At 35.0% G+C, this 18194-nt stretch overlaps 2 protein-coding genes across 16 annotated transcripts in view; one reads left to right on the plus strand and one right to left on the minus strand.

Annotated features, from left to right (window-relative positions):
• IMMP1L (inner mitochondrial membrane peptidase subunit 1) overlaps positions 1-14107 on the plus strand; it is a 74465-nt gene extending 60358 nt beyond the window's left edge. For all 12 annotated transcript variants that reach the window (XM_025878824.2, XM_025878823.2, XM_025878827.2 and 9 more), the window contains 2 exons: positions 13017-13127; positions 13971-14107. In XM_025878824.2, coding sequence (XP_025734609.1) covers positions 13017-13127; positions 13971-14039 — 180 coding nt within the window. In that variant the 3' untranslated portion in view covers positions 14040-14107. The remainder of the gene's footprint in view (positions 1-13016; positions 13128-13970) is intronic.
• Positions 9355-18194, minus strand: part of DNAJC24 (DnaJ heat shock protein family (Hsp40) member C24) — a 64832-nt gene continuing 55992 nt past the window's right edge. For 2 of the 4 annotated variants that reach the window (XM_073904821.1, XM_025878831.1), the window contains exon 5: positions 13617-15594. In XM_073904821.1, the coding sequence (XP_073760922.1) occupies positions 15464-15594 (131 nt within the window). In that variant the 3' untranslated portion in view covers positions 13617-15463. Of the gene's footprint in view, positions 12446-13032; positions 13168-13512; positions 13585-13616; positions 15595-18194 lie in introns of those variants that run through there. The other 2 variants (XR_012381854.1, XR_003209688.2) reach the window with 2 other exon arrangements.

Consider the following 18194-nt stretch of genomic DNA (forward strand, 5'->3'; position numbering starts at 1 on the left):
AGGAAAATAGGGCCAGGGCTCAGGTAACCTGGTGAAATTTTGTTATAAAGTTAACGAAAAGATGGAGAAAAACACTTTATAATTTTTCTGAAGGTAACACTGTGTGATAGTCCAGGGCTCTGATTTTAATCCATGGTGTAACTGTGGTACAGTTTAGGCATTTTGCAATGTAGTAAGTTCCTATCAGCAAATATGCTATAAAATTTACCATATAAACAAACTCCTTTGACACTACATCCTCCTATAGGAAAGAGTTGTGTCTACTTATTGAACTTCCTATTCTTTCTTGAGCTCATTCCTGTTACGTTTTGGTCCCCACCACTTTACTGAAACAGTTCTTGTCAGGGGTCCCAACTGTTAATCTGTCCAGTGGTCAACTTCAGTCCTCATTTTACTTGACCTGTTGTTAGTATTTGAAATATTTGTTCTCAAAACGTGGTTTCACTTAGTTTTGGGGACAGCACATTCTCTGGGTTTTTTTCCTTTCTGTTTCTTCTGAGATTCCTTTTTTGGTTCCTCCAAACTTTGGAGTAACTAAGGGTTCATATTTTAAACTGCTTCTCTTGTTCATATACACTCACACATTAGGTGGCCTCATGCTTTTAAATACTACCTAACTTAACTCCCAAATTTATATCAACTACAACCTCTTTCCTGAACTCCAGAATCCTATATCTAATAGTCTGCCTACTATCTCTACCTTAGTATACAATGGGCACTTCAAACTTAGTATGTCCAAAACCAAACTCCTGATCTTCTTTCCCAAACTGGCTCCTCCCACACATATCCCCATCACAGCAATGGCAACTCCATTCTTCTGCTTGCTCTGGTTATAAATCTTGGAGTCTTCCTTGACTCTTTTCCTCTTTCACTGCACATCCAATCCATTAGCAAATCATGGTGGCTGTATTTTTTAAATATAATCAGAATTAGACCACTTCTTGCTACTATCTCTGCTACCACTGGGGTGCAAGACAAATTCATATCTTGTTTTCTTTCAATAACTTCTGAACTGCTCTCTGTTTGTACCATTCCCACTTTCTTGTTTTTCTTTTTAAAAATTATATATATATGAATAACAACATCATTATCGTTATTGGCAGAGATCTAAGCAATAGAAACAGTTTTACATTTCAGAAAGAACTGATTAAATTGTTCTCAGGATAAAAATACAGTGTTTTTAAAAGTTGTAAATGGGGGCAATATGCCAGTGATAAAGGTGTTTGACAGTATACTGGAAAATATTTTTGAAAAACTGATCAGCAAACTGAAAAACTCACTAATTGAACAGCTTTAGAAAATGGTCAGCGTATATTAACACTAATAGCCCCTTAAAGTGTACTGTGTATTTAGGTTATAGTTCAGATCCTTGAATATCCTAATGCTGTTTTTGTTTGTTTAAATGTCATTTACTTTAGCTAAAAGTCACAACCATATGGTGTTCTATTACCACTTGTATTATAAACACAAAAAGTACTCATGTGTAGGGAAAGGAGTCATCAGGTTGAAAGGGCTTGTTTATTATAAGCTGCTGATACACTAAATCCTTATGTCATTTAAATAGAAGAACTACCTAATAATGTCACTCATTACAACTAGGATATCTAAACAAGGGACTTGCTTTTTGCAGACTATAGTGATAAAAACCTGTACTACACATCCATTTCTCAGCAACGGGTCCCAGGATAATCAATCATGGCATACTGCTAATGCCTTGATTGCAGCTGATGTGGAGGAAATATGTTTACTCTCTTGCTAAAAATGAGGTTCACTGCGGAGATGACATGACTTTTTCATCCTATAGCTAACACAATTCTGAAGATAAATTTGACTTATTGTTTACGATTCTGAGGTGTTTTTCTTCTGATATTAACATTAAATAATCATCTTCGAGGTCTCCACAACTTAAGCATTTTCTGATGTGTTCTCTGAACATTTTCAGAATAATCTTATTTAACAATAACATTTATAGGATTTTATTTTGTAGAAATGTATTTTATCTTAATACATTTGTGTATATATATATTCATATACATATGCACAAAGATCAGCATTTCTGCTGAAAGAATAGCAAGTCTTCCTGAAACAGTTTTGTTCACCTAAATATATTTTAACCACTCAAAGTTGGGAAATCAGTGCCATTGCTGTGAGTAGAGGGGGGCAGTGATGCAGTTCAGTAAAATGAAAATATTTATGTATATTTATCTGAAAGTTATATGAGACCTTTCTACTTTAAGGTTGCCTAAAAGGAATTGGGAGAAATTAAGAAGACTGAAATTGTAATGCTACTGTTCAGTAGAAGCATCTGAAGCAGACTCCATCTCTGATGGTAGTGAAGAGAATATATTCCAAGTGTCATGTGACTTCCTAATCTGATACAGTGGTCTGCTGGAAAGTTGCTGTTGACTAGGTGGAATATGTTCAAATGTTTTGAAATAAGCAACTAAATGAAGTTCTTGTGTTACCGCTCTGGGTAATTCTGTGGGTTTCAGTGACTCATTGTTAGTCCGTAAAAGCATTCTTATTCTACTAAACTATCATCTAACTAAATAAGAATAGAAAGGAGGAATAACATGTAAAAGTAGGTGTGCATGGAGTGCCTGGGTGGCTCAGTTGGTTACGTGTCCGACTCTTGATTTTGGCTCAGGTCATGATCTCAGGGTTGTGGGATGGAGCCCCACGTCGGGCTCCATGCTCAGCAGGTAGTCCGCTTGGCATTGTCTCTCCCTTTCCCTCTGCCCCACCCTTCCCCGCCCACTCGTGCTCTCTCTCAAATAAATCTTTAATAAACAAAAATAGGTATGCATGTTATAAGACAGTTGAAGATTATAAATTAGCAAGAAACTGTTGGCATTACAAGCCACTGTACTGCTAACCTACATGTATGAGTGCTTTCCTCTTGCATTAGAATTGTCATGACTATTGTAAGAAAATGTAGGAATCGGGGCACCTGGGTGACTCAGTCGGTTAAGCATTGAACTCTTGATTTCGGCTCAGGTCACGATCTCAGGGTTGTGGGATTGAGCCCGTCGGGCTCCGCAGTGGGCATAGAGCCTACTTCAGTTCTCTCTCTCCCTCTCCTCCTCTCTAGTCCTCCCTCTTTTAAAAAAAAAAAGAGAGAGAGAGAAGAAGAAAAGAAAAAATAATGTAGTAATCATTTAGTTTGTTACAGCTAGTGCCTGCATCCCCAGGCAACAAATTTGTCTCCTTATAACTGTAGGGTGAGCAATTTAAAATTCTAAGATGCAACTTAAGATTCTGATCTACTTCCTGTACATTGTATATATGAATCTCCAAATCAGGAAGGATTAGAGAAATTTTCTGTCATCTGAAGAGACTTGAAACTTGACCTGACTTCTAAAGAAAATTGAAGTAGGTGTAGGTACATAGACCAATATGGACTTGTGACCCTGAGTGCAAATGTACCTAACCCCAAACCAATACCAGCATTTAGATATCTTTAAGGAGGATAAGCTCAGAAGCAGCTACAACCACTGGACTTAGAGGGCAGGGAGATGGGGTGGAAGAGAAGACTTAAATGCCCCTCAGCAAGCTGTGGGGGTGGGCAAAATTTGCCAGCCATTAACTTCACAAGTTTTATTTATTTATGCATTTATTAATTCCATAAATACTGACCACTTACTTGAGGGCCAGAACCATGTTAGAGGAGGTAAGTCTGCCTGTAGTACTATACAATAGACCTTTCTGCAAAAGCAGAATATTCTATATCTGGACTGTCCAGTATGATAGCCACTAGGCATATGTGACTGCTGAGCACAGGACACATGGCTAGTGTGTCTGAAGACCTGAATTTGAATTTTGTAAAATTAAATAGCCACATGTGTTACTAGCAGATACCATATTGGACAGTTCAGCTTTAGAAGCTTGTAGCCAAGTTGGAGAAGCAGACAAGAAATTATAATATGATGTAATAGAATTATATACAGGGTGCTGTGCTAAGACACGAGACGATATTTATCCAGATTGGGGTCAATAGGGCTTTTCCAGATTGGAGGTAAAACCTGAGCTGAAATTCTGAAGGGTAAGTAGGAGTTGATCAAAGCAAGCAATATATTCATAAGGTCTAGGACTCTTCTTACTCTGTGGACTCTATCTTTAACCACCATACTTAAATTAGAGCCCATCAGAAATTCCTCTTCAGGCTGGATGGAGGTATTAAGTACTTGGGGGAAAGATGAAGGAGCTTAGCTTGCAATAGCTATGAGAATGAGCAGGTCTAAGATTAAGCTCTAAACCTGTTCAGCAGGGAGATGCTTGATAATGAAAGAATGAGCCACCCAGGCGTCCCGATAATGAAAGAATGTTAGTAAAAAGCATCCCCCATCATTACTCCAACCCCAGTGCTGGAGTTGTAGCCTATTGGAACTTTGGTGAAATTCCTCTTTGGTGATAATTGGCTAATGAATCCAAGGTAGCACCATTTTTAAGTAGGGAACGACAGTAACAGTCCCCATAAATAATGCAGATAGGAGAGTAATAAGACTACACAGAAATAGCACGCATTGAAATAATCAGTGTTAACTGTTCCATGCCTGGTCCTTATAAATGTTAATCCCTTTGTCATGCATCTAGCATTTGGGAGTACCACCATTAGGACTCCAGATATTCTCCTCGGGTGGACAAATGTGGGCAAGAAGTTGTGCCAAGAAGAATGTCAAATACAATGTTAGTGAAACCGTCCTTGAGTTTTGCTTTCAAGGATACTCATAACTGTTAGCACTTGAGACTCCCATTTTTTTAAATGAAAGACTAATAACGTTTTCTCTGCCTTGTGTTATCAAGAGCTCTTCTACTTGATTGCCCCTGGGAGGATTCAGTGCTTCACTTTTTGACATACGTCTTTGTTTATAGCTTTTATTGGTGTTATAGGAAGAGTAAACTCCAAAAATTAGTGATGGTGTTTCTAATTTCGCTTTTGCATGAATCATACAATACCAGGTTTTATGAAGTTCTTTTAGAACTACATAATAAATTATTTGATTTTCCAGTTATTCTTTCCAATAGTTTGTGTGCACAACATCTTACCATGGTTGCATTTTGGTTATGTAAGTCATGATTAAACAGAATATACATTAGCCACATAATGGGATAGTAATTTGACTTGATCCTGTTTACCTGGAAGATAGTAACATAAAAAAACAATTTTATGGGCATTGTTAGAGTAAAATGACATATAAAATGAAATGTACATCATGTGGACATTTTTCCAGGGTAGGGAAATTATGCATTTTTATATTTCACATTTATCATTCCATGAGACCCAAAACAAAATCTTTAAAATATGTGTGGAAAATGAAATAAATACTCTTAAGATTAAATAATGTGTTACTGATAGATCACCATTTGTTTTTGCCAAAAAGAAGGCTTTCTCTGACTGCTTTCATAAAATGTGTGTCCCTCTCTTCCTTTATAATTCAGGAAAAGGAAAAATAATCATGTCAAAAAAGGATTCCAGGGGCACCTGGGTGGCTCAGTTGTTGGGCGTCTGCCTTCAGCTTGGGTCATGATCCCAGGCTCCTGGCATCGGGCCCTGTGTTGGGCTCCCTACTCGGTGGGCCTGCTTCTCCCTCTCCCTCTGCTCTCTCTCCCTCTCTCTCTCTCTCTCTTTCTGTCAAATAAATAAATAAATAAATCTTAAAAAAAAAAAAGATTCCAAAAACTTTTCCCCTCTCCTTGGCTTTATACCCTACCTTTGTCGGTTGTAAATTATAAAATACCTGGCAAAGAAAGGGTTCATTAAAAAAACCTATTAGAATTTTGTTTTTTGAAATTTTTGAAAGGTCAGACATACAAATATCTTATTCTTCAGTCGGACTTTTTCTTTAGGTATTTTTTGCTTAAATAAATGAGTTTGATTGCAGTTTAGTAAATGTGTTATCTGATATTGTGGACTCTTGAATCAGATTTCACTTGAATCGAGAAAAGTAACACCTGTGGGTTGGTTCACAAAGCCTCTTTTGTTAAATGGACACCCGCAGGCCATGAGGCAATTACATGTGTTGCTTGTACTATAAAGAAGGCACTTAACTAGACCTCTGTTAAGTATAGTTAAGAACTAGAGGCTTGATTCTTTTGTCCAGCCCTGAGATTAGGTATTATCATACATCAGGAAGTAAACCCTCTGACGTAGAAAGGAGAAACAAGAATGATTTAAGGGTTCTTTTAATGCTTTAAAATTTAGCCCTTAGAGTAAGTTCTGAGACCCTGGGAAAATTCAGATTAGAACCAAAGTAAAAATTTCTATGTGGTATTCATTATAAACATATTCATATATTCTTACTCAGTTTCACAGATTCATTCAAGTTTGGCATGACAGATTGACAAAGGTAGAAAAAGTAATCTAACCATTTAAAGTTTTGGTTATGAGAAGTAACAAAGGCACAGAATTAGGGATTCCATTTTTTGTAATTTGCAGACATTTATTACAAATGAGTTTATTGGAGTCTACATTTTAAACTACCATTTAATCTATTAATATTATAATATTGCTATAGAATTTTTTCCCTCTGGTTTGACTTTTCAATTCAGTGATAATCAGTAGTTTAATCCCAGAGACAATAACTGCATTTTGAGTAAGAAAGGAAATTTTTGTTCTGTTTTTTGCCTGTCTGTACCAGAAAGGTCAGGTTTTGAATTTCAGACCCATACCAGAAATGTGTTTATGTTTATTTAAAGAAATGAGTTCTTAGCTAGACAAATATTTTAGTTATCCAGAGATCTGGTGACAATACTGCTAATTGCAGTCATTTACTTATAGTATACAAAAAAACAAACCTTCTATCTAGATTGGAAGTTAGATCTTTCTCTTTCCACACTACCAAAGGTTAAAAAAAAAAAAATTAATTCAACAAAGCTCTTCCTAACCTGTATCGTGATGGACCATTTTTTTTTTTAAAGTACAAGTATCACTTGAAAAGGATAGCCACATTAAGATAACGTGTGTGTGTGTGTACATACAGACAGACCCTAATTTATGATGGTTTGACTTAAGATTTTTTTTACTTTATTGTGCTGAAAAGCGATACATATTCAGTAAAAACTGTACTTCAGAATTTGAATTTTGATCTTTTCCTGAGCTGATATGCAGTATGATACTCTCGTGTTGCTGGGAAGCAGCAAGTGAGCTATGGCTTCTAGTCACCCATGCCATCAAGAGGGTAATGTGACCATTTACAGCCAACCATCCTGTACCCATATAGCCATTCTGTTTTTCACTTTCAGTACAGTATTCAATAAATTACTTGAGATATTCTACACTTTATTATAAAATAGGCTTGTGTTAGATGATTTTGCTCAAGTGTAGGCTAATGTGAGTGTTGTAATAAGCACATTTAATGTGGACTAGGCTAAGCTATGATGGCCGGTTGGTTAGGTATATCAAATGCATTTTTGACTTAAAATACAGTCAACCTGTGAGCAACAGGGGTTTGAACTGCATGAGTCCATGTACATGTGGATTTTTTATACTATAGTACTGTGAATGTATTTTCTCATCATTATGATTTTTCTGAATTTTTCTCTCTAGCTTATTTTATTTAAGAATATGTATATAATACATATAAAATATGTGTTAATCAACTGTTTATGTCCTCAGTAAGGCTTCTTGTCAACACATTATTAATAGTTAAGTTTTGGGGGAGGCAGAAGTTATATGGGAATTTTTGACTTGGCGTCGGAGGGTGGGGGATCAGCACCCCAACCCCTGTGTTCAAGGGTCAACTGCATTTTCAACATATGATGGGTTAATCGGGACATAACTGCATGGTAAGTTGAGGTTTATATACATTTTTAAATTTTCTAAGTATATACTGGTCATAAAAATGTAAATTTTGAAATATATGTTTTTGTGGATTTCTTTTAAACATTTATACATATTGCCGTGCAACTTTTTTCACTGATGGTATTCATGTAAATCTACTAGTTTTTTTAACCAGCTGTCTACTATTATATAAATGAACCATATTTTATTTGATCTGCACCTACTGAGGAATAGTTATACTTTTGCCAATTTTGAGATACAAGCAATACCACAGTGAACTTCCTTATTTAGACATAATTGCATGCTGAGTTTGGCAGATCTTTTCTAGAGGTTTTGATAGAGAAAGGGTAGAACAAAAACATGCAGGGGATGCAACTGAAAGGGACTCAAGGTAAAGAGAGATACCAAAGGCACACTTTACCTTACATCAAAAACTTTCAGTTTTTACCACAAGGATTCTCTTCATATTGTTATGAGGTATGCTAAGAAAAATAATAAAGACTTGAAAAAATTAGATAATTTGAACATTTGTTTCTAGTAATGATGATGTAACTGATGCTGAACTTGCCATCCTGCCATAGAGAACTAGAAAATTGGACAAAAATGTAAAACAGCTGTTCTCAGAGAATGCATAGCAGGAAGTATGGGACAGATCCCTAAAATGAGGGTAGACAAGGGAAGCCCTATACTTGCCCCGACTCCTGCTGTGAGTCAGGTATTTCACAAGGTACTGAGGTAAAATTCAAGCCAAAGCATAGGGGTTTTGCTGAGTTGAAGACAGATTGGTATAGAGGGGAAGTTTAAGTGGTTGGAACTTATGGATCAGACTACCTGTGAAAACAGAGCTACCAAATGATCACCGTAAATCTCCTTAGGTGTTCTCTTGGCTTTTGAGCTGAATACTAAATTGTGCCTGCTTACAGTGAAACGTAGAGACCGAGCAAAGAATGCCTGGGGAGCTGAGCAATTCCCAGAGCTCACACAGGGCTGAGAGCCACTGGAGTTCTGACCAGCCAGAGTGGACAGATCTTATTGAATATCCTGCACATTCCGTAAAGATCCCTGAATATCATGCCTTACTTAGTAGTACGCCTAAAGTAGCCCTAAGAGTACAGTGTGAGATACACCCAACCTGACAAGCTTTAAAAACAAGGCTTGAGAGGAATAAGCTGATCCACAGCTACCTTACCTGCCTCCCCCAAAACAGGGAGACCTCCTCAACATTCAGCCCGCTGTAAAAACAGAATCCACTCAACAAATCAATGTCCAGCTCAGTCACAAACTACAAGATATGTGAAAAAATAAAGTGTAATCCATAACCAGAAGAAAAATCAATTAAATAGATCCAGAAATAACAGAAGTAATGGAATTAACAGACACATGCTTTAAAACACCAATTCTAAATATTTTCAAGGATCTCAAGGATGAACATAATGAGGAAAGAAATGGTAAATATCAAAAAGAACCAAGTGAATATACAGAACTTAGAAAACATTGTATAGCTTTACAATAGATTAGAAATGGCAAAAAAAAAAAATAAATAAATAAAAAATAAAAAAAGACCCAGGCTAGGAGGAAATATTTGTAATACCTGTCACAGGACTTATACTCAAGGTAAATAAAGGATTCTTAAAATGAGTAAGAAAACAACCCATTTTAAAAATAAGGAAAAATATTTTAATAGACACTTCACAAAAGATACAATAAGCACAAGAAAAAAAATGTTCATCAGAGAACTGCAAATGAAAACCACAATGTGACACCAACAGTTTACTAGAAGTGCAGAAATTTTTTAAAAAGGAAAATACCAAGGTTGTGGAGCAACAGGAATACTCATACATTTCTGCTGCGAGTATAAAAATGATTTAATTATTTTGGAAAAGTTTAAGGGTAGGCATATACTTATGGCCTAGAAATTTTACCCCTTGGTATTTACTGAAAAGAAATGAACTTACATATTAATGTTTAGAGTGCTTTATTCTTAACAGCCCCAAACTGCAAAGAAAGATAACCATCAACAGATTCATGGGCAAACATTGTAATTTACAATAGAATACTACTTAGAAATAAAAAGGGATGAATGATTAATACATACAACTGGATTAATCATAAAAAAATGAACAAAAGCCAGACACAAAATAAATATGTATAGTACAATCTTACTTATATTAAATTTACGAGCAGGTAAAACTAGTTTCTAGTAACAGATCTCACTAGTTGCCTGGTACCAGGTATAGGGATGGGAGGTTGACTGGCATAGGAGGGAACTTTTTGGATGATGAAAATGTTCTACATCTTGATTGTAATTAGCAGTTATGTAGGTATGCACATTTCCAAAACTAGTGTCAAACTTGAAATGAGTGCTTTTTACACTATATAAAGTATACCTCTAAAAAACTGATTTTTAAAGTGTACACTCTTACTCTATACCAAAAATAAGCGGAATAATTTCATCATCATGTATTTTTTACTGGACACTGAGTAATTGACAGGTAGGTCAGCAAAAGTGACTGCTTTGATTTAAAAGATCCAACTTGAGGTTTTCCTGTTTATAGAGAAGCTCTTATTAAAGGTCCCATTGATGATGAGGCTGTTTCCTTGATTTGTGTACTATCAAGCACCAAGTCTGAGAGGTAGAGGATATTTCCTTTACTATAAATGGATGCATGGGTATTAGAATGTATAGGCTTCAGATAAATGGGAATTAGCATGCCCCATATTTGAACCTACTTCTGTTAACTATCAATAATAATACTTCACAGTTTTAAGGATCAAATGAGTGTTGTTTTTTTTTTTTTTAATCAGAACGCCATGTATATACACTGGCTTGCACTACTGTTTCCTCCTTTATGTTCCACCTGTTGCAATCAAGGACTAGGTCAAGATAGCTTGAGTCACACTCTTCCAAAGGCTTCTGGTAATATGTTCCAGATTCCGTTCTGTACTGGTTAATTTTATTATACCAGAGATAACACTTCATCACTTTATTTCGCTAATTTGGAAGAATTCAAAAATCAGACAAAAGTGATTGTGCTTTATAAGAATTTATACTTACATTAATAATAAATACCACCAGCTATCAGAGTTCCAGTTTTGACTTAGGTGTTGTAAAGAATTAAGATCATGACACGATTACGGTCTATTGGCTTATTTGGTCATAAAATAATAGACTTATACAAAAGCCAAGCAGTTTAGTAAGATGTTATAATCCAGGGACCCAGGCAAGGCAGACTTTATATAGTAAGTGCTCTAAACCATCAAGAGTATTTGGTATGGGCAGGCAAGATTGGGGAGAGCTTCATGAAGAAATGGAATGTATATTGGATCTTGGTTTATTACGTATTTTTTAGAACTCAGAAATAAACACATATTAAGGAGAAACTATGGAAATTTAAACATAAAAAATGTCCATATTATAGCTTCTCCCATAGTAGCACTTGAGACTATGTTAATGACACATGGCTTTTCCAAATACACTATTTTTTTATCTGTGACCTGAGATGGATTCATTTTTCTACCTGAACAATAAGGTTGACTGTACATAAATCCACTTATACAGATAGGAATTAGTCTTGCTTTTGGCCCTAGAACCTGTAACTTAGTTCCACTAATAGTGGGGGGAAAAAAGTGATCTTATAGCATCTGATACTCTTTCAGGAAAGAGTATCTACAAATAGAGTTAACATTTAAGTGTATGTAAATGAAAATAATTAACTTGTTTTGGACAAATATTTCTACATAAGACATTCCAAAATTATATAAGCTCTGATGTAAAGTGAAATTCAGATTTTACATGCTTGTATACATTTATTTTTCCAAAAGGTAATATGGGAGATGGGGGGTGGGGGAGACATGAATAATAGGCGGCTCACACAGGGTTTTTAGGACAATGGAAATACTCTCTGATACTATAATGATGGATACATGTCATACATTTGTCCAAACCCATAGAATGTACAGCACAAAGAGTGAACCCTAAGTTAACTCTGGTCCTCAGGTGATTATGATGTTGATGTGTGTTCACACACCGCTGTGGTAGGGGATGTCAATAGTGGGGAAGTCTGTGCATGCGTGGAGACAGGAGATGGTTGAGAAATCTCTGTACCTTCCTCTTGATCGTGCTGTGAACCTAAAACTGCTCTAAAAAAGTCTTTTAAAAGCAGTAATTTGTAACATTTTGTAAAATTGCAGTCATTTCTTATTTAACCCAGTAGGAGTATTTTTCTTCACATAAGGTACCCAAGTAATAAACAGCCAGTCAAAAAGAAAAGTGAAAATAAATTCCTTCCCAGTAAATCATCTTGGTCTGGTCAATAATTCAACTTTCTTGGGTAACAAAGACTATAAAATAACTTGTAAAATGCTACTTTAAGGATTACTGCTGCAGGTAATTTTTTAAGTTTATACAGAATAGATTAATGGGCAAATGTTTCATATCACAGAGCGCATTTTTTTTAAGGTAACGTTCTAAATATTCTTATGGTTGACATTGAGTAAAAATGTAAACTTATGTTATTTACCAGTTAATACATAGGACAATATAGGAGATAGGGTCTTTCATTCAGTAGAAGGTCACCATCATTAATTTTACAACTGATGGTTTTATAATAGGTCCTTCTAGTTCCTGATGGTCATTATTGAAGTATAATGCATTGAAGATATTGCCTGTACAAAGGCAGAACAGGGATCTTAATTAGAATTCTGACAAGCCCACTCCAATAAAATGATGAGATTATTTGTAATTGATGTCACAATCAATTACCATTTAGTTCATCATGAGCACTCTAATAGGTCTGGCCGTGGTACTGGCCCCAGGATGTTGCTGAGTGAGTGGCTGCCCTGCTTCTGCTGTTCCAGAGACAGGAGGGCACATTTTCAGTCAGCATCCTAATGACCTCTTTTGAAGTCTATTAAATTAATGACCCTGTCACATTGTTTTGATCTCTTATAACCTCAGTTTGGGGTTTGTGTAACAAATTAATGTTTGGGAACCATGTGGCAAAAAAGATAGGTCTTTTAAAATGATGAAATCTTAACATTACTTACTAATATTTAGTAAAATATTTTATTGTGCAAGAAATAAAAGCAAAAATACAAATCATAGGGTTTGTGTTTTATAAACAAGAACTTTAGTAGGACATTTCTCCCTACTACCAAAAGACATGCTTTTTATTTATAGTACCCAAATTTTTGTTTTTGTTTTTTTTAAAGGGGCTGCTTTCTTCTCTAATTCTAGGTGCCAACAGGTCATGTTTGGTTAGAAGGTGATAATCTACAGAATTCTACAGATTCCAGGTATTATGGACCTATTCCATATGGACTAATAAGAGGACGTATCTTTTTCAAGGTATTATTTTCTGCTTAAAATGTAGGTTTTCTTCTCTGAGCTGGAAAAAAAAATTTCAAAATGAACTTTGAAATATTCAGGCTGTCAGTGGACTTAACTGTTGCAGCGACTACATTTTAGGAACTTGTTGGCCTTCATAGCTATAAACATTACCTTTTTCACCACTGAGATAGGTAATTAAGAGTAATTTTTTGTTTGAATAATAAAGTCCAAACTACCTTAGCTATAAGGAGCCCTTAGTTTAAACACTCCAGAATGTAATTCTTTCTCATACAACTTGTACAACTATATTCGTATCTTGGAAATAAATATGCATTTGCAGAAGAGCAGTGTAGTCAAACCACACTGTTAAGTGGGGATATCCCAGTTAAGTACATTGACTTACCGTGGTTACAGTAAATGTAGAACTCTTAGGAAAGATGATTATTTTCACTGGGTCCTCCTTTTTGCCACAGCACTAAGAAGAAAAACACATGAATACTTGGGCTATTGGATAATCTGCAGGATTCTTTATACTTATGCAGAGGTTATATTTAAATACATAGGCTTACAGTTAACTTTGAGGGTAGTAAAAGAAAACACACACACACATATTCATACATATATATTCACATACCATACACATAATTTCTTGTATAACATATCAGCATTCCAAACTTTAGAGTTTAAATACATATGCACATACAAGTTTACTTTCTAAAGTCTTATTTTGGTATAGAGAATTTGTTCTTGATGAAAAATAAGGAGAAAGTGTTTATATGGCACAAAGAAAAGGGATGAATAAAAGAATATAATGATAGAACACTTTGAATAACTGTCTTCAATCACATTTTAATTTTACAGATTTGGCCTTTGAGTGATTTTGGATTTCTACGTGACAGCCCTAATGGCCACAGATTTTCTGACGATTAGCAAGCATTTATTGTTTTGATTTTTCTCCCCAAGTGAATTTGTTATTGCCACTGAAACCATGTACTTACTAATAAACTATTTGCTACTTAGTTTTAATCATTTGTAATTATTATATGTAAATAATAAATGACACATACTGCAAGCTCTATTAGTTCCAAATATATGGATAAAAATGTAATCCAAAGTAAGTCATCTAAATTTTATGAAAGATACAAAAATATTTTTAGGGAAAAAATCTGGATGACAACCTCACTTCTGAATTTTTGGTTTTATAGCTATAACGAAAGTAATCTTTTCTTGAATATGCCTCATACTTTTGCTACATTTACACATCAGAGCAGTAACTAGTCTTTTAAGTACAAACCAATAATAAATACCATGGGTTCAACCTAATAAAAAGCTGCTATGGCACATGCTTGGTTCACTCATTTGAAATTAAGTAATAAAGTTCCAGCGATCCCATAAAGGATTCCTCAATTTTTTTTAAATGAGTCCTGACTTATACTGTACATAAAGTATCAAATATACAGAAAAACAAAATCTTTAAAGTCTATTATAATCAATAATAACATTATAAAAGTCCAATTGATCATACCAGCAATGCAGTATGGTTCCTTATTCATAAATATAGGAATTAATACTTAGTACTTTGACATAAAAAGGAAAATAATGGATCTGTTTCAAATTATTATTTTTTTTTTAAAACTACCATTTCCTAAGTTACATTTAAAGTTGAAGATGGCATTGTTCAAGCTTTATTCCCTTTAATTTAGCCACACAAAGAGTCTGGAAATACAGTGTCAGGACTGGAGTCAAGTCTTTTCACTCCAAAGCTATCCTTTCTACAGTTGCCACTTCACCTTCTTTATTAACTTTGAACTAACTTCATGAATATCCATATCCAGCCCTCATTATGGGAGTACTAGGCTCACATGTTATTCACAAAGATTATAATTTAATTCTAGTGACTTGAGACTTTGAGATACTTGTACAATAGGCCTGTAACTTCAGCAGCTAGAAATGTCATGTTACTTCAGAAACTCAGTAACTATAAAGGAACATGATGATACTGTGACCCATTATAAGAGGAGACATGCTTAAAGAAAAGGAAAATTCTTATACCAAGGAAAAATGGACCAAATAACAAAGCTCTCAGATGGGAATTCACAAAATATAACTTATAATTCAAGTCCTTTTTTTTTTGGTGATCTATAAATATAAAATATGAATACATATAAGTAACTAAATTAATTTTCTATTAATCTGAGGTGGCCCTTGCTTGACAGTCTTATACTTTCTCTGCAAATAAAAGCTGACCAAAAAAAGAATCCTACTTATTTTTATCAGCTTTATACATTTACTTGAATTGGCTTTCTTCAACATGTCTGAATACACAGTTAAAGGATCCCACTTGGTGAACAATTTCAGCCATAATGAAGGAGTTCTATAATTAGTGAACATGTATCACAAGAAATCAGGGTAACTTCTTCTGCTTCATCCTTAGAAACACTGTATTTTCCACCACATCGGCAACTCAGAGAAAAAGAGTGATCATCTGTAAAAAAACAAACAAAAATAATGCCTCAGATGCTTGTAAATAACTATTTCAACAACTTTTTTAAAAATGCAGTTTATCTCATAGAAATTGCAAAACATCAAGTATAAAACATACTTAAATGAAAACTTGAAACAAATTCTTGTATGGGGCAGTATTTCTAAAAATTATCTACCAAAAAATCTTGATCTGTAGAGATCTGTAGAGGGCTAAAGCTACAAATCAATAGCCAGAGATCTTGCAGGGAGAGCAGATGCTCAGAAGCGACCCAGGACATTTATTTGAAGTCTTCTGTTTTCTTAAGATCCATATAAATTTTACATTCCTCTCAATAATATATCGGTCAAAAATACTACTGTGAAGGGAAGAGACATAGCTCTCCATGTTTTACTGTAGAGCAACATGCTTTTGCCTGGAATATGTTCTTTTAGAGAAGACTCTAACTTAACTGTTTTGTGTTTTTTTTAAGATTTTACTTGAGAGAGAGAACACGAGTGGGGTAGGGGGAGAAGGAGAATCCCCCCTGAGCAGGGAGCCCTATGCGGGGCTCGATCTCAGTACCTGAGCCAATGGCAGACGCTTAACCAACTGAGCCAACCAGGCACCCTGCTAACTTAACTGTTTATCAAGTTCAACATTTAGATACTCTGTTCCAGTATCACTATTTCTGTGAAGTGAGGTGCCCAACAGAGGCGATACGGCACAACATTTAGCCTATTAATGGTGGAAATTTTATTAAGTCTACCATCTTCTAGGGAACCTGAAATGCTCATGTCCTTTAACTGAAAGAATCTGATCCACTGGTCATTCCACTTCAATGTCACTGAGAAGTGACTGTAAGAAAAATAATTACTGATCACCTTACTGTACAAAGTCAGAATTTATTAGAGGTACATCAAATAACTTCATTCAATTCTCAAACTTTATTCCTTAACACTCAGATCTCATCATATGCCACTAATAGAAAAAAAGAAAAGAAAAAATTCAACTGCCTTGTATTTGTTCTCTAATCAAATATGGCCCTGGAAAAATTAACAAATAAGCCAACTTTACATGTTTCTTTTACCAGTAAGGAAAACATGAATTCATTCACCTAATCCTCCTTTTTATTTTTCACCACAATGCCTTTTTTGTCCATAAAGAAAAATAATTTAATCTTGGAATTTTAAAATGGTAATAGCTTCCCTGTCTGAGCCAATTTCAAAAGTGAATTGTTTCATTATTAAATTGTCTAAAAATGTACATATTCTAACCATTGGTTTTCTTAAGCTAAATGTCCCTCTTGTTTTTTTACCATCTCAGTGAACACTGAGAAACAATTTGAGGTGACAGGTGCTCAGTAAATGATGCAGAGGCCACCATGGGCTACTGTGGAATTTTGTCATAGATGATTCCAAATGTTAATGCTCACTAAAAATTCACATCTTGTTACATTTCTTCTTATATTATTCTATGACTCAACAAAGTGATATCTTCACAGAAATCATTTTAAATACACTGAAGACAAAATAACCAAGTTGTAAAACAGACTAACCCTAAGGGGAAAGGTTAACCACTCTCAACAGTTCTTCAGGGATGGCTTTTAAGCGTAATAAAACGCATTGTTTCATACTGTCCTTAGCTCAAGAATATGGTAATTTGGCTACGTCTATCATGTAGGGTTTCATCCACTTTTCTCCTGCTCTGGATCTTCACTTTCCAAGGTTATTCTGAAAATGGCCAGGAAGGAATCGTCAAACAATTTTTTATTTGCCCAGCTGATCACACTTTTTATTGAATTTTCATCTGCCAAGACTGCTCTTTTAAATTGCAAAACTTACATTATTAGTTTATAAATATCCCCGCAGAAATAATGGCTTCATGCAGCTGTTTGCTACTCAGTATTTTCTCTCACAAAATAAAGATTATTTCCATCTTTATAAAAAACCCTTAATTTAAATAAGTATCTAAGGATGGTCCTATATTTTTAAGATTAACTCTAGCTTCTAGTAACTGATTCATTGGCTGTGGTTAGGATTGTTCTATATCTTCACTGTCACCTTTACTTAAGGAAATTCCAAGGATAGTAACATATTTATAACTTGAGGATTTCATGTTGTACATTTCTTTCACTATCTTGTTTTATTCACTTGTATCAGAAAGCTTAGGGGCGCCTGGGTGGCTCAGTCAGTTGAGCGTCTGCCTTCAGCTCAGGTAATGGATCCCAGGGAGCCTGCTTTTCCCTCTCCCTCTGCCTGCTGCTTTCCCTGCTTGTGCTCTCTCTGTCAAATAAATAAAATCTAAAAAAAAAAGAAAGCTCACTGTATTTGTTGACTGAACAGATGCTTGAACCACCAGTCCATATTAATTTAAAATAAACTTATTTTAAAATGCTACTGAAGGAAAAAATACAAAACCAGTTTTGACTATTTTCATATTATCAGGAATCATGAGGAAACAAAATATATTAATCAGCTGCAGCAAAAAGAACTAATTTGTCTAAGAAGAGATTAAACACACACAATGTTAGCTGATGAGATAGCAATACTGTAGTTTCAAAAAATGTATTTAGTTGGACAGGTCTCCTTGATAAATGACATGTTCTAGTCTGTCCCCTTCAT

This window comes from Callorhinus ursinus, unplaced genomic scaffold (genome assembly GCF_003265705.2).
Source record: "Callorhinus ursinus isolate GAN/ISIS: 27379988/994484 unplaced genomic scaffold, GSC_fseal_2.0 scaffold21, whole genome shotgun sequence".
NCBI classification, from domain to species: domain Eukaryota; kingdom Metazoa; phylum Chordata; class Mammalia; order Carnivora; family Otariidae; genus Callorhinus; species Callorhinus ursinus.